Source organism: Heteronotia binoei, chromosome 16 (assembly GCF_032191835.1).
Source record: "Heteronotia binoei isolate CCM8104 ecotype False Entrance Well chromosome 16, APGP_CSIRO_Hbin_v1, whole genome shotgun sequence".
NCBI lineage: Eukaryota > Metazoa > Chordata > Lepidosauria > Squamata > Gekkonidae > Heteronotia > Heteronotia binoei.
Genome location: NC_083238.1, coordinates 51,986,854 through 52,003,544, shown reverse-complemented (window position 1 = coordinate 52,003,544; position 16,691 = coordinate 51,986,854). Strand labels below are relative to the sequence as shown.

The 16,691-nt window shown below is 46.0% G+C and overlaps 1 protein-coding gene across 1 annotated transcript in view; it reads left to right on the top strand.

The window, feature by feature from the left end:
• PTH2R (parathyroid hormone 2 receptor) overlaps positions 1 to 16,346 on the top strand; it is a 103,952-nt gene extending 87,606 nt beyond the window's left edge. The window contains exons 12-14 of the mRNA XM_060257050.1: positions 2,718 to 2,856; positions 9,557 to 9,598; positions 15,456 to 16,346. Of these exons, the coding sequence (XP_060113033.1) occupies positions 2,718 to 2,856; positions 9,557 to 9,598; positions 15,456 to 15,866 (592 nt within the window). The 3' untranslated portion in view covers positions 15,867 to 16,346. The remainder of the gene's footprint in view (positions 1 to 2,717; positions 2,857 to 9,556; positions 9,599 to 15,455) is intronic.
• The last annotated feature ends 345 nt before the right edge of the window (positions 16,347 to 16,691 follow it).

Below are 16,691 nucleotides of genomic sequence, written 5' to 3'. Positions count from 1 at the left end.
AGCATAGACAGCTTCAAGAGGGGATTGGATAAGCATATGGAGCAAAGGTCCATCAGTGGCTATTAGCCACAGCGTATTGTTGGAACTCTCTGTCTGGGGCAAGTGATGCTCTGTATTCTTGATGCTTCGGAGGGGCAACAGGGTGAGGGCTTCTAGTGTCCTGGCCCCACTGATGGACCTCCTGATGACATCTGGGGTTTTTGACCACTGTGTGACACAGAGTGTTGGACCGAATGGGCCATTGGCCTGATCCAACATGGCTTCATTATGTTCTTATGTGACACAGAGTGCTGGACTGGATGGGCCATTGGCCTGACCCAACATGGCTTCTCTTGTGTTCTTATGTGACACAGAGTGTTGGACTGGATGGGCCATTGGCCTGATTCACCATGGTTTCTCTTATGTTCTTATGTGACACAGAGTGTTGGACTGGATGGGCCATTGGCCTGACCCAACATGGCTTCTCTTATGTTTTTATGAGACAGGATACTAGACCTCCTTCTCCCGGGGGTGGGGGGGTCAGGGTCTCACAGTTTCATGCTGCACCTCTCCATCACCAGCCAGTTGGCCAGCAAGGAAGAATTACCCCTCCCCCGAAAAAAAAATTAGGGAAGAATGCCAGAAATTAATGCAATGTGCTTACGTGACCCAGAAATGAACATGCGGGCATCCGATGAAACTGATGGGCAGTAGGTTCAGGATGGACAAAAAGAAATACTATTTACACAAAAAGTGATTAAAATGCTGAATTTGCTGCTTGAGGATATAGTGCCAATGGCCGCAGGAATTAATAGCTTTCAAAAGTAGCATTGCCAGGTCTGACTCAGGAAATATCTGGGAACTTTGGGGGTGGAGCCAGGAGACTTTGGGGGTGGAGCCAGGAACAAGGTTATGACAAGCAGGATTGAACTTCGAAGAGATTTTTGGCCATCACATTTAATGGGACTGCATTCCTTTTAAATGACTTCCTTCCACTGGAAATAATGGAGGGTAGAGGCACCTTGTTTTGGAGTCCATAGAACCGTGTGGTCCAATTTTTTTGAAACTGGGGGGGGGGGGGGCTGAGGAGAGGAACTAGGTGCTATGCTGAAAATGTGGTGCCTCTACCTCAAAAAACAGCCCCCCAAGTCCCAGATACCAATGGACCGATTCTCCATTATAACCTATGGAAATCTGTCTCCATAGGGAATAATGGAGTGTCAGGCAGATATTTCCCCCCCACAACTTTCTGATAACCCTGAATCAGGGGGAGGGTCTCCAAATGGGGGGATCTCTTGCCCCCAACTCGAGGTTGGCAACCCTAGATATGGAGAATACGTCTATCCGTGGCGATTGAGGAGAGCCTCCACATTCAGCCTCTCTGCCCTGTTGTTGGCCCTTCAGAGAAACTGATTGGCCACTGTGTGAGACAAGATGTTGGACTAGGAGGACCACTGGTCTGATCCAGCAGGGCTCCCCTTCTGTTATTATGAAGGCCTTGGCCTCTATGCCCTGTTGTTGGACTTCCAGAGGAACTGGTTGACCATGGTGTGAGAGGGAATGCTGGACTAGATGGACTACTGGTCTTATCCAGCAGGGCTCTTCTGATGTTTTTAGGAAGGCCTCAACCTCTCTGCCCTGTTGTTGACCCTCCAGAGAGACTGGTTGACCATGGTGTGAGACAGGATGCTGGTGTGATCCAGCAGGGCTCCCCTTCTGTTATTATGAAGGCCTTGGCCTCTCTGCCCTTTTGTTGGACTTCCAGAGGAACTGGTTGATCATGGTGTGAGAGGGAATGCTGGACTAGATGGACACTGGTCTGATCCAGCAGGGCTCCCCTTCTATTGTTATGAAGGCCTTGGCCTCCCTGCCCTCTTGTTGGACTTCCAAAGGAACTGATTGACCATGGTGTGAGACAGGATGCTGGACTCGATAGACCACTGATCTGATCCAGCAGGGCTCCCCTTCTATTATTATGAAGGCCTTGGCCTCTTTGCCCTCTTGTTGGACTTCCAGAGGAACTGGTTGGCCATGGTGTGAGACAGGATGCTGGACTTGATGGACCACTGGTCTGATCCAGGAGGGTTCTTCTGATGTTCTTAGGAAGGCCTCAAGCTCTCTGCCCTGTTGTTGGCCCTTCAGAGGAACTGGTTGACCATGGTGTGAGACAGGATGCTGGACTCAATGGACCACTGGTCTGATCCAGCGGGGCTCTTCTGATGTTCTTAGGAAGGCCTCAGCCTCTATGCCCAGTTGTTGGACTTCCAGAGGAACTGGTTGGCCTCTGTGTGAGACAGGATGCTGGACTTGATGGACCACTGGTCTGATCCAGCAGGGCCCTTCTGATGTTCTTAGGAAGGCCTCCCCTGTTGTTGGACTTCCAGAGGAACTGGTTGGCCTCTGTGTGAGACAGGATGCTGGACTAGATGGACCATCGGCCTAATATTCTTATGCTCTTAGATTTACCATCCTGTTGATTTATTGACTTACTTGCCAAGAATCCCCGGGAGAAAGGCTGGCTATAAATAGTAAATAAATAAATATGAAATATTGACCTAGATGGACCAGTGTTCCGATTCAGTCTGAGGAGGCTTTGAGTGCGAAGTCTCCCAACTGCAGGACCACTACCTGGGTCACTTCTGTACCTGAGTCTGCTATAAAGTCTCTAGTTGGAATAAAAGCCACGGTAAAATGCTAATGCTAATAAATGCTAATGGTGAGTATGCTTTTTTTTTTAGAAAACTAGCGAAATCTACCTTGGTGTTGGTCCTTGTCTTTGGAGTACATTACATTGTCTTTGTGTGCCTCCCTCACAACTTCACTGGGTTAGGCTGGGAGATCCGAATGCACTGTGAACTCTTCTTCAACTCCTTCCAGGTGAGTGGATCGCGATGCTTTTTCTTGAGCCATGCTGTTTGGTGATTTATCCCTGGACTTCGGCAGGTAGCTACATGCCCTCTCAGAGATCCAGAGAGGACAGGGGCAAATGCAGCTGTTGAGGTCCCTCGTTGTAATCCCAGGAAATCTCCAGCCCTTGCCTGGAGGTTAGGCAACCAAAAAAAGAGTTGCACAGGATGTGCAGCTGGAGAACAAGCACAAAGCACTGTGTGTACCAGGCTCCTGGTGCGCAGGTAATATTTAAAGGTATACAACTCAATAAAAATCCCACTTGTGAAGTGTCTTGAGTGTCTCGATTCTTTTAATAAATGTGACTCACATCAACAAATAAGCGTGGAAATTCAGTCCATAATTTACATCACAACGTCATAGAGGATGACTGTATGCGGAACCACTTCAACACAAAACAGCATCCACGCAGAAGCAAAGCGACAGGCGAAAGCAGTCTACTGTCCTGTTTTGCTGCAAGCTTTGCCTAAGCCGTAGCTTGTTCATTCAATACCATTTTCTGCCACTCTCATACAACGCTTCACTCTTATCCTTCCAAGGATCAGTTCTTGGAACCAAGTTCTTTCAGAGCTGGTACACATGGTGCTCTGTGCCTGCTCACCTGGAGGTTGGCAACCCTACCTGAGCCAGCTAATTATTGGGGCTGACAGACGGTCATGCCAGAGGGGTAGCCATGGCAGCAGCCAAAACAACATCCGTCTTGTGATGCCTTTAAAAAGGCTTTTGTGACATGAAAAGAGTAGCAGACGCTAATTGGCAATTGACTGCAGCAGCAAATCTTTTATTCCATGGATTTGCGGTGCAAAAGGGGATCTCTGGTATCAAAGGACTGCATGCTTGAATCCACGCTGGGAGACTGCTGCAAACATGGTTGCCATCGTCCAGGCGGTGGCTGGAGATCTCCTATAACAACTAATCTCCAGACAACAGAGATCAGTTCACCTGGAGAAAGTGGTCACCTTGGAAGGTGGTCTCTATGGCAATATATCATGCTAAAGTCCCTCCCCTCTCCAAACCCCACCCTGCACAGGCTCCACTCCCAAAATCTACAGATATTTCCCAACCTGGAGCTGGCAACCAAGTGGAGAGATGTATACAAAGTACATTCATTTGCTATGAGGTTTCTTTGAGCGTAGCTGCTTTCCAGTTTTGTTGTGCAGTGGTGGAATTCTAGCAGGCGCTCCTTTGCATATTAGGCCACGTACCCCTAATGTAGCCAATCCTCCAAGAGCTTACAAAAAATAGCCTTGTAAGCTCTTGGAGGATTGGCTACATCAGGGGGTGTGGCCCAATATGCAAAGGAGTTCCTGCTAGAATTCCACCCCTATTGTTATGTATAAGACAGGAAAGGCTGATGAATCTGGGACGTTTAAGTTTTAAAAAGAGTTGGCTGGAGGACATGACAGAACTTCGTAAAATTATGCATGGGGTGGAGAGAGCTGACCAAGATCTGACCAATTTTCTCCTTTCCCAAAATACTAGAACTCAAGGGTGTCTGATGATGGGCAGTAGATTCAGGAGGGACAAAAGGAAATGCTTCTTTATGCAGAGAGTAATTGAAATGTGGAATCAGTTACCAGAGGATGTAGTGATGACTGCAGGCATAGATACAGTAGCTTTAAAAGGGGATTAGAGAGATTCATGGAGAAGAACTCCATCAATGGCTACTAGCCAAGGTGGTTGAAGGGAACCTCCATATTCAGAAGCACTAATTCTCTGAATCATAGAGCCAAGAGGCAACAGCAGGGGATGGCCTCAGCCTCTGTGCCCTGTTGTTGGCCCACCAGAGAAACTGGCTGGCCACTGTGTGAGACAGGATGCTGGACTAGATGGACCACTGGTCTGATCCAGCAGGGCTCTTCTGATGTTCTTAGGAAGGCATCAGCCTCTGTGCCCAATGGTTAGCCCTCCAGAGGAACTGGTTGGCCACTGTGTGAGAGACAGGATGCTGGACTAAATGGACCACTGGTCTGATCCAGCAGGCCTCTTCTGATGTTCTTAGGAAGGCCTCAGCCTTTATGCTCTGTTGTTGGCTCTCCAGAGGAACTGGTTGACCACTTCGTGAGAAAAGATGCTGGACTAGATGGACCACTGGTCTGATCCAGCAAGGCTCTTCTGATGTTCTTATGAAGGCCCAGCCTTTTATGCCCTGTTGTTGGCCCTTCAGAGAAATTGGTTGAGACAGGATGTGAGACACTGTGTGAGACAGCATGCTGGACTAAATGGACCACTGGTCTGATCCAGCAGGGCTCTTCTGATGTTCTTAGGAAGGTGTCAGCCTCTGTGCCCAATGGTTAACCCTCCAGAGGAACTGGTTGGCCAGTGTGTGAGAGACAGGATACTGGACTAGATGGACCACTGGTCTGATTCAGCAAGGCATTTCTGATGTTCTTAGGAAGGCCTCGGCCTCTCTGCCCTGTTGTTGGCCCTTCAACTGGTTGGCCACTTTGTGAGACAGGATGCTGGACTAGATGGACCTTCACTGGTCTGATCCAGCAGGGCCCTTCTGATGTTCTTATGAAGGCCCAGCCTTTTATGCCCTGTTGTTGGCCCTTCAGAGGAACTGGTTGGCCACTTTGTAAGACAGAATGCTGGACTAGATGGACCACTGGTCTGATCCAGCAGGGCTCTTCTGCTGTCCTTATGAAGGCTTCGGCCTCTATGCCCTGTTGATGGCCCTCCAGAGGAACTGGTTGGCCGCTATGTGAGACAGGAGGCTGGACTAGATGGACCACTGGTCAGAGCCAGCAAGGCTCTTCTGATGTTCTTAGATTCTGATGACATGCCAGCCATTCCAGGCTAATTCAACACCACCACCCCACCCCATACTTCAGGTGGACCTATCTACTATTTTAAAAGTTTTTACATTTCTCCATCTATAGCATCTCTTCGTTGTCTTTTTAAAATGAATGAAGCTGTAAAGCTATTTCCCGGAGGTGGAGGAAAAAGTTTATAACCTCCCTAAGGTGTGCGGCGGCTGGCTTCCAGCACACCTGATTTGCAGCGAGCTCAACGTTGTGGAGAAAACTGTTTTTCCTGGCCAAAAGAAGCCGCTTCCCGGAGTAGCCGCAGCATCCCATAATGTTGCATTTGTATGCAGTCGAGGTTGGCGAGAAGCAGATGTGGAGTTTTGGTATGCTAAGAGCGGCATTAAATTTTGACGGGCGGAACTCAAATGCGCTGCGGCGCTGGTTATTACTTGCCCACTCTCCGCTGTGCTTCCCGTAATGAATGCTGAACATTTGCATTCGATTATAAAGCCCAGATGCCCTGTCCTTCCGCAGAAGCAAAGTGGAAAACAGGAACCTCCAAATCAGTATTATTTTAAGCAGGGCTCTTTTTGTAGCAGGAGCTCCTTTGCATATTAGGCCACACACCTCCTGATGTAGCCAATCCTCCAAGAGCTTACAGTAGGCCCTCTAATGAGCCGTATAAGCTCTTGGAGGATTGGCTACACCAGGGGGTGTGGCCTAATATGCAAAGGAGCTCCTGCTACAAAAAGAGCCCTGATTTTAAGGGAGTTGTTCAGTCGCACAGTCGAATCCGACTCTTTGCGACCCCATGGACAAAGTCACACCAGGCCCTCCTGTCTTCCACCATCCTCCGAAGTCCACTCAAATTCGTGTTAGTTACATTAGTAACGCTGTCCAGCCATCTCATCTTTTGCCATCCCCTTCTTCTTTTGCCTTCTGTCTTTCCCAGCATCAGGGTTCTTCTCCAGTGAGTGCTCCCTTCTCATTGGGCAGCCAAAGGATTTGAGCTTCAGCTTCAGCATCTGACCTTCCAGGGAACAGGCTGGATTGGTTTCCCTTAGGACTGACTGATTGGACCTTCTTGCAGTCCAAGGGACTCTCAAGAGTCTTCTCCAGCACCACAGCTCAAAAGCATCTATTTTAAGGGAGGCCAGCCTCCAAGTAGGACCTGGGGATCCCCTGGAATTACAGCTCATCTCCAGAGTACAGAGACCTGTTCTCCTGGAGGAAAGGGATGCTTTGGAGGGGGGGGGGGGTTGTCTCTCTGGCACTGCACCCCACTGAAGTCCCTGTCCTCCCCAGACTCCATCCCAAAATCTCCAGGAGTTTCCCAACCTGGATCCCACAACCCTACACCCCATCCCCTACCAGTGGCCATGGGAGGCCAGACAACCTTAAGTATTTCAAGAATGTGGCTTCTTTCTAGGCCTCTTCCATTCTCCTAGGTCATTTTGGGATGCAAAGCAAGAGCTTTGTGGCAGCACCAGCCGGTTCGGTGTAGTGGTTAAAAGTGGTGGACTCTAATCTGGAGAAGCGGAGGAGGAGGAGACTGGATTTATACCCCACCCTTCACTCAGAGTCTCAGAGTGGCTTACAATCTCCTTCTCTCTCCCCACAACAGACACCCTGAGAGGTGGGTGGGGCTCAGAGAACTCTTACAGCAGCTGCCCTTTCAAGGACAACTCCTGCGAGAGCTCTGGCTGACCCAAGGCCATTCCAGCAGGTGCAAGTGGAGGAGTGGGGAATCAAACCCGTTTCTCTCAGATTAGAGTCCGTCCACCCCCACAAGAAATAGTTCAGTCCAAATTTCTAAGAGCTGTTCTGCAAGTTCCAAACTGTGTATCCAATGCTTGGATACGACTGGAATCTGGTAATCTCAGGTTTGAAGCTAGGGTTTGCATTCTATCCATCTATATGTGGCTGAAAGGTCATTTTAACCCACAAGGCCTGTTTCCTTTGATTTTCCAGGATGATTTCCAATCCAGTTGGCTCAAGGCAGTCTACAGCCATATTCACAGAATTGGCTCTTCACCTCAGTTACTCTTATCTTGAACAAGCTAAAGGGCTAATTAAACATAGAACTGAGAACATAGAGCAACAGTCTGATATATCTTGTGCATCCAAACTTGGGGTGTTGTTAAATATCAAAAGCACTATTGCGCCAGCATCATATCTGACTTCATTGGAAGGAAGAAATTTTAGAAGGGCATTTGCTCTAGCTAGATGTTCTGCCCTTCCATCTGCAGTTATGCAAGGCAGGTACAATAAAATCTCCGATTCTGAAAGGCTATGCTAATGCCCTCTGAGCAAGGTTGAATCTGTAGAGCATATGTTTTTCAGTTGCCCATATTATAGGGAGGCTCGTTTTAGAATTATTACTCCCATTAGTCGATAGGGCACCTGCTTATATTAATACAAACAAAGCAAGGCTTAATTGGTTCCTATCAGATAAGAATTCAGAGATTACGCATTCAGTTGCTGAGTTTTGTGCATTAATTCTTAGACTGCGGGAATTGCATTTTGAAAGTTCTTAAATTTTGATCTCTGTTTTAGTATACTATGTCTGTTTTTATTTTTTCATATGATGTTTGTACTGTATTCTGGTTGTGAGACTGTAATAAACTATGATGATGATAATGAGTCCGTGCACTTTACCACTACATCAGACTGGCTCTCTCAAGCCACACGCTTGAATCCCCACTGCTCCTCGACATGCAGCCAGCTGGGTGACCTTGGGTCAGTCACAAGTTCTCTCGGAGCTGTTCCTCTCAAGAGCAGTTCTCTCAGAGCTCTCTCAGTCCCACCTACCTCACAAGATGCATTTTGTGGGGAGAGGAAGGGAAGTAGATTGAAAACTACTCAGACTCCCCCTCCTCCTCTTCTTCTTTGGCATTTAGTTCTTTTCCTACATGAAAGGAATCCTCAACCTGCAGTAGGAGTGCTGTCCCAGTCTCCTCCCTCAAATCTGGAGGGCAAATCTGGACGGAAAGGAAAAGGAAAGGTCCCCTGTGGAAGCACCAGTCGTTTCTGACTCTGGGGTGATGTAGCATCACAACGTTTTCACGGCAGACTTTCTATGGGGTGGTTTGCCATTGCCTTCCCCAGTCATCTACGCTTTCCCCCCAGCAAGCTGGGGACTCATTTGACCGACCTCGGAAGGATGGAAGGCTGAGTCAGCCTTGAGCCAGCTGCCTGAACCCAGCTTCCGCTGGGATAGAACTCAGGTCGTGAGCAGAGCTTAGGACTGCAGTACTGCAGCTTTAACACTCTGCGCCACAGGGCTCTGAATCTGGATAGGGGAAGCCCAAATAATTAAAACTGGGTGGGGAGCCTGCGATCCACTTTAGAATTATTTCTGACCCACCTTTGGGTCTGGAGGACCCATAGGATGGGAAACACTGACTGAACATAAGAGAAGCCATGTTGGATCAGGCCAATGGCCCATCTAGTCCAACACTCTGTGTCAGACAGTGGCCAAAAATCGCACCGTGGCCAAAAAATGATTTCCCACTAGCTTTACGCCGCTCTCACGCTCCTCTTCTCTGCGGGGGTTCTGTCGGATTTCACACTATCTACCCCGGGGCTGCAACTAGCTTCAGCTTTTTCACGCAGCAAACAGAAACTGGTTTTGAGAGGTTTCTGTTTGCCACACGAAAAAGGCGAAGCTAGTTGCACCCCTAGGGCAGATAGTGTGAAATCCGACAGAACCCCCGCAGAGAAGAGGAGCATTAGAGCAGCGTAAGGCTAGTGGGACATGCAGTGCTGGCATAGTTCCTCATCTCCTGTTCTGTGTCAACTGGTTAATGGATGGCTGCCATTTTGTTTCACGGATATTAGAATGCAGTATGAAGTTCATGCTTCAAGATGAAACTATATTGACAAACCTCTCACTCCTGTTTTTTATAACTCTTTTGCAGGGTTTTTTTGTTTCCATCATCTACTGCTATTGCAATGGAGAGGTAAGGAATCAAGCTCAGACACTGAGTTCTACTTGCCCAAGGTCATCCAGTACATTTCTGTCCAGTCCTCCATCTGTAAATCGGGAGTAACCACCAGGGGTGAGATTCTAGCAGGAGCTCCTTTGCATATTAGGCCACACCCCCTGATGTAGCCAATCCTCCAAAGGCTTACAAAAAAGAGCCTTGTAAGCTCTTGGAGGATTGGCTACATCAGGGGTGAGTGGCCTAATATGCAAAGGAGCTCCTGGAAGAATTCCACCCCTGCCTTTATCCCAGGGGGTTTCCAACGTGTTGCCCATTCATGGTGCCCACTAAGAGTTTTTAGAAAATGGGTTGGGCCAGGTAGGGCTCTTGCTCAGCAGGGCTTCTGATTTCTACAGCTGAAGATCTGGTCAGCTAGGCAGAATAAATTACTACTGTTTCAGTGGCAGGTGCCATCATGGCGTTTGTTTTATTCTCTTCTGCCCCTTCCCAGTATATATTTTGAATAACCCTCTTCTCCTCTACACTTGAACTTCCTTTATGCTCTATTCATGGGGATTGGATGGGCAACAGTGGGAGAATCCCACTGGTGGACCTCCTGATAGTGCTTGGGTTTTGGCCACTGTGTGACACAGAGTGTTGGACTGGATGGGCCACTGGCCTGATCCAACATGCCTTCTGTTATATTCTTATGTCTGGGGCAGTGATGCCCTATATTCTTGGTGCTGGGGGGGCAAAATTGAGAGGGCTTTTGAAGTTCTGGCCCCTCTGCTGGACCTCCTGATGGCCCCTGGGCTTTGACCACAGTGTGACCTAGAATGTTGGACTGGATGGGCCATTGGCCTGATCCAACATGGCTTCTCTTATGTTCTTCTGTGACACAGAGTGTTGGACTGGACACAGAGTGTTATTCTCTTCTGCCCCTTCCCAGTATATATTTTGAATAACCCTCTTCTCCTCTACACTTGAACTTCCTTTATGCTCTATTCATGGGGATTGGATGGGCAACAGTGGGAGGATCCCACTGGTGGACCTCCTGATAGTGCTTGGGTTTTGGCCACTGTGTGACACAGAGTGTTGGACTGGATGGGCCACTGGCCTGATCCAACATGCCTTCTGTTATATTCTTATGTCTGGGGCAGTGATGCCCTATATTCTTGGTGCTGGGGGGGCAAAATTGAGAGGGCTTTTGAAGTTCTGGCCCCTCTGCTGGACCTCCTGATGGCCCCTGGGCTTTGACCACAGTGTGACCTAGAATGTTGGACTGGATGGGCCATTGGCCTGATCCAACATGGCTTCTCTTATGTTCTTCTGTGACACAGAGTGTTGGACTGGATAGGCCATTGGCTTGATCCAACATGGCTTCTCTTATGTTTTTCTGTGACACAGAGTGTCAGACTGGATGGGCTATTGGCCTGATCCAACATGACTTCTCTTATGTTCTTATGGCAGCAGCAGCAGCAAGCCTTTATTGGCATAAAACAGATTTAGCAGTAAAATAGCAATATAAATAATATAAAATCCTAGATAATGGAGTACGTAGGGAGCTAATATATATAAAGTAAGTAAAATATACATGAGTCAAGTTTAGCCAAATAAAATAATTAAAACAAATAAAATGAGGTCATTCCAGGACCATTCTCTGTCGTATTTCCATGGCCTGTTGAAGAAATCTAGCAACCGTTAAAGTTACCTCAGAGCAAGTGTCATTTAAAAGTTTGTGGACTTTGCCTGAATCAGCACAGCCCAACATATCTGCTAAAGTATCTTTCAGGTATATACAACAAATATCATCATAAAGGGGACAGTTCAATAATACATGGGAAATAGATTCGATACACTTGGGATACAAAGACAATGTCTAATAGAGTACTCAATCCTGTTAAATCTACCAAATAAGATAGCAGATGGTAATGCATTACATCTCGTTAACGAGAACGCATGCCGTTGCTGTGGAGCTTGCAGAGAGGAGAAATATGAAGCTAATTTCCCTACTGAGAGAGGAAGTTTGAAATTCAGCGGGGAGCAAGACTTGTTGGCCAGGCTATATAATGTTTGCATTTCAATATCTAAAATTCTGAGCTTAAGTTTCAAAAATGCATCTTTTAGGGATAGCATAAGAAGTGAATCTAAATCAATGCCCATAGATTTAATTTTCCTCTCAATAAATACTAGCCAATTTGACATATTAGATTCTGAGAGCAGTTGATATAAAAGGCTATCCGAGTCAGAGTGGAAATGTAGCCGTAACCAATATTTAAGTGACATTAGCCATGCTTGTGTTTCCACAAGATTCGTCCCTGTTTCTAAACATAAAACTGCATATGGTATGCATTTTGGGAATCCCAGGATTTTCCGTAGGAATTTTGATTGGGCACCTTCAATGTTGTTATCCAAGGCTGTGATCCACACTGGGACCCCATATAAAAGCTGCGGTATCACTTTAGCCTTAAAGATTTTTAGCGCGGCTGGGATAAACTGATTGCCTCTGCTGTAAAAGAAGTGCTGGATAGCAGCAACGTTAACATTGACTGACTTAATTATACAGTTACGGTGATTAGTCCAAAGTGTGTTATATTGGAAATGAGTTCCTAGGTATTTGTAGTATTTTACTTGTTCTATCTCTTTGCCACCTATTGACCATTTAGTTGGTTTCCAAGATTTGGAAAATACAATAATTTTAGATTTGTCATAGTTCAATAGGAGCTTATTGTTGTTAAAGAAGGTGATACAGTGAACAAGCAAACTTTTTAATCCAATTCTGGAGCAAGATAGTAAGACTGTATCGTCCGCATATAACAGTAAGGGAACGTGTCTGGCACCAAGTTTTGGACTATGATGGTCAGTATCTGACAAAAAAAGAGCAAGATCATTAAGAAAGAGGTTAAACAAAAAGGGGGCTAACACACAACCTTGTTTAACCCCCTTTCTTAATGGGATTTTTGACGTAAGATTGCCTGATAAAGAGCATTTGACTTGACAAAAGTTGAAAGTATATAATTTTTTAATGAGCATAAGGAGTCTTTTATCAATACTTGTTTGTTCCAATTTGGCCCAAAGCAGGTCTCTATCAATTGAATCAAATGCCCCCTTTAAGTCTAAAAAGGCTACATACAATTTCATCTTTTTCCCAATAATGTATTTGGAAATTAGATGGGACAAAGTATTACAATGATCGAGAGTAGTTTTGCCTTTACAAAAACCCAGTTGTTCCGGACCAAGGATTTTTTTCTCGTGTCATCCATTGTTCAAGTTTCCTCAGCAGATACTTAGAATATAATTTACCCATGGTAGATAGGAGACTAATCGGACTGTAATTATTTGGAATGGCGAGATCTCCTTTTTTATAAATTGGAACCACTATTGAATTAAGCCAGGCTTTAGGAATTATGCCTGTTCTGTCAATACTAGTAAAGAGAGATGCAAGCGGAGTAGCCCACCAATCTGGATCTAACTTTAGGATTTCAGAGGGAATAACATCTGGTACTGCAGCTTTACCTGATTTCAATTGCAAAATTAGATCTTTAACTTCATCAGAAGTCACAGAGGACCACTCCAGAAGATCTACCTGAGAAGATTCGGAAGTCCTAGAAGTGTATAGTTTACTTTGGGAGAACATAGAGAAGAAATATTGGTACCAGACATTGGGAGAAATAGCAGACATAGAAGGGGCATCAGCTTTATGGGCACCTGATACAATAGACCAGAATTTTTTAGAGTTCTTTAAGATTATGGCCTGGTATAGCTCCTCCCATTGAAGTTTAGCATAATCATTCTTTTTGTTTATAATAACCTGGGCCAGCTGACTTTTAAGATCAAAGTACTCTGATGGTAAAGATAAAGCCCCAGAGTCACGGTAACATCTGTAGGTGTTGCGCAATAGAGTTTTAACGGCTCTACATTCTTTATCAAACCAGGGCTGCAGAGATTTTATGTTTCTTTCCTTTTTTACATTTTTAGGTTTAAAATTTAGTGAACTAAGAATGTTAGATACTAGAGAATCATAGGCTGTTGTTAGCACTGAAGAATTCATTGCAGTGGTTAAAACCCTTCTAAGATTCAAAAGGGAATGAGAATTTAAAAGTAACTGAGCTGCTTGTTTAGTCTGACTATTCCAGCAGATTTTTGGTAAGGACGTAGACTCCATCAAGTGTATAGAGAGATTAAGGGAAAAGTCTGGGGAAGACTCTGTATGAAGGGTCAAAATAAGTGGAAGGTGATCGCTGATAATGAGATCACCTATACAGAAATCTTTTATATAAAATTCTAGTGAGAAAGGGACAGTAATATAATCAATTATACTGCAACCTTTCTTAGAAATGAATGTAAAATCCCCCGAATGAGAAAACCTTTCCAAGCCATTTAGCCAAACCCTATTGTATTGGATACAAAATTTGGCAAAGCAAATGCCTGCCAAATTTGAATAGCTATCTTTAGATTGCCTCCTATAGGGGAAAAAAAGGTGGTAAGGTATCATCTAGATTGAGATTAAGGGCTTTAAAAAAGATTTTATCATCATTGCCTACTCTTGCATTAACATGTCCTGCTATTATTATTTCAGGGGAGGGAAATTTGGTTTCCAATTCACTCACAATTACATTCAAATGTTCCCAATGATGTAAAAGGGCCGATTTATCTAGGGCAGGAGGGATATATATGTTTACCAAAATCATAGAAAGATTCCCATAAACAAGCTTGATAGCTTGTTCCATAACGCTTCCAGCCTGTAGGGGGATGCCTACAGAATTATGAAGAAGAGACAAATATAGACAAACCCATTTGAAAACGGCCTCTTGAGTTGGTTCTAAAGGCTGGGAGCGAATAGGACTTATAACCTTCAAGATGAATCAGACTTTGGGACCAAGTCTCTTGGAGTAAGGTGACATCAAAGTTCTTAAGGTAACTGATAAATTCTGCGTCTTTGGATTTATTCCACCAACCAGCCACGTTGCACGAGATGGTCTTAATATCCGATAATGGAGAAGTATTTGGAATTGAAGATAATGAAGAGGATCTCAGTCAGTCATCTTGGGAAAATTGGTTTGGCAAGCAGGGAGAAACAAAATCATACCTTCGTTTTCGAGGCCCCTAGAAATATTTTTGCTAAGTTCACAGAGGCTTGGCCAGATGAAATTATCCTTAGGATTGATGGAATTGTCCATAGACGTGGTGGGCGCTGGATGGATTTCAGCAACGACCAGCCTTTCCGAAGGCCGCCTGATTTCAGGTTGGGGGTAAGTGGTTAGTGAAAACTCAGATGGAAGAGTAGATATCGTAATCACTCCCAGGAGCAGCTCTAGGGTGAATAGTGCCCTAGGCAGGTGCCCCTCCAACGCTCCCCACAATGCTCCACTTGCCTCCCCCCCCCCCCCGCGGTGCTCTGCTCATCCACTCCCCTGCCACCGCCGCATTCTGCTTGCCCCCGCCATGGCACTCCACTCGCCCCCCCTGCCACCGCTGTGGCGCTCTGCTTGCCCACTCACCCCCTTCTGCCACTCAGCGTGACGGAAATTAAGCCCTGCCGACTTTGTAACCCATGCCTGTGCGTTTTAGCGGCGGCTGTGGCAGTAGCAGCGGAGGGGGGAAGGAAGGCAAACTAAAAGCTTGCTTGGGGCACCAGAGCGGGGGAGAGCCCAATTTGCCACCCCTGTCTCCCAGTGCCCTAGGCAACCACCTAGCTTGCCTAGTGGGCGAGCCGGCCCTGATCACTCCTTCTGATTCCTGGCCTAAGCCCCCTTCCTCTAAAGTAACCAAAAGGGGCGGGGTGGGCACAGATAGATATCTCAGTATAGATATCTTAGATTTGAGTTTGTTGAATCTAAGTCCCCTGCCTAGCATTTCAGTCTGGCCATTTTATTTGCTTCTGTTTCCCTAGGTGCAGACTGAGATCAAGAAAATATGGGCCAGATGGAACCCACCCATTGACTGGAAAAGGACAGCCCCCTGTGGGAGTTACCGCTACGGCTCCGTCCTCACCAACATGACCCACAGCACCAGCAGCCAGTCTCACATGGTGGCCAGTTCCCGCATGGTCTTGATCTCCAACAGGGTGTGCAAAAATTTTGCCCAGCAGTATGACACCCACGCAGATTTGCCTGGATATGTCAGCAGCAACTCTGAACAAGACGGCACGCACCACTGGATTCACGATCCGGCTGACGAAGGCGAAGAGAAGCGGGTGGATGGCATTTCTCTCAAGGAGAACCTTAGGCTCCATGATGCTCACATGCGCCCCCTGGAGGAAGAGGAGGAATGCAGCAGGGCAGAAGCCGAGGAAGTGCTTTAACGAGCCCTGGACCTCAGATACAATGGACGTGGTGACCTCTTGACTAAACAATGACACTCACATTTGAATCTGAGGAATTTCCATCAACCAATCCAGTTCAATTCCCGTGAGGCTGCCTTACACGGAATCATCCCACTAGCTTATCTCACACAGCCTCTTCCTCTGGGACTGTGACAGCAACTCTTAAAAGAATCTGTTCCTCAGCCTGGTATGAATCTCTGGTATGGAGATGCTGCCAGCTGAGTTTGGGGAACTTCTACGTACAAAGGAGATGCTCTTTCCTGGTGAACTCTGGGCCCTTAGAAGATGCACACTCTTTATCGATGTGATACCCACCTCTCTGCGAAAAACAAGATGGAAAGCACTATTGAATTTGGAATTAATTAATTAATTAATTTAATTAATTAAAACAGACCCCTTCTCTCTCTCTCTCTCTTTTTTAAACATTATTTTTAAAATAAAGTTTTCAGCAAAAGGAAACATGACTGATCGTGTTAAGATAAATATAGTAAGAAGAAAATTCCAGCTGTCACCTGTACCCCTCTAATGGAGAGTTACATCTTTACTCGGTCACCTGAAAGTCCTTTCCATCCCCAAACCAGTATTAATCAGTATTATAATTTGTTATTTCCAAAATATGATGAGTGTCATCTAATAAAAATGGATATTTGCTCTTTTGTACTGTAATTTTTTCCATTATAGCAAAGGATTAGATATTTTTCAAACACATCTCTTTCTCCAGCATATTTTATTTCCACAATGCAGTTGTACCAATTCTCCACATTAGGCTGGCGGAGAAATCCTCCCCAATGTTGCCAGCGTAAT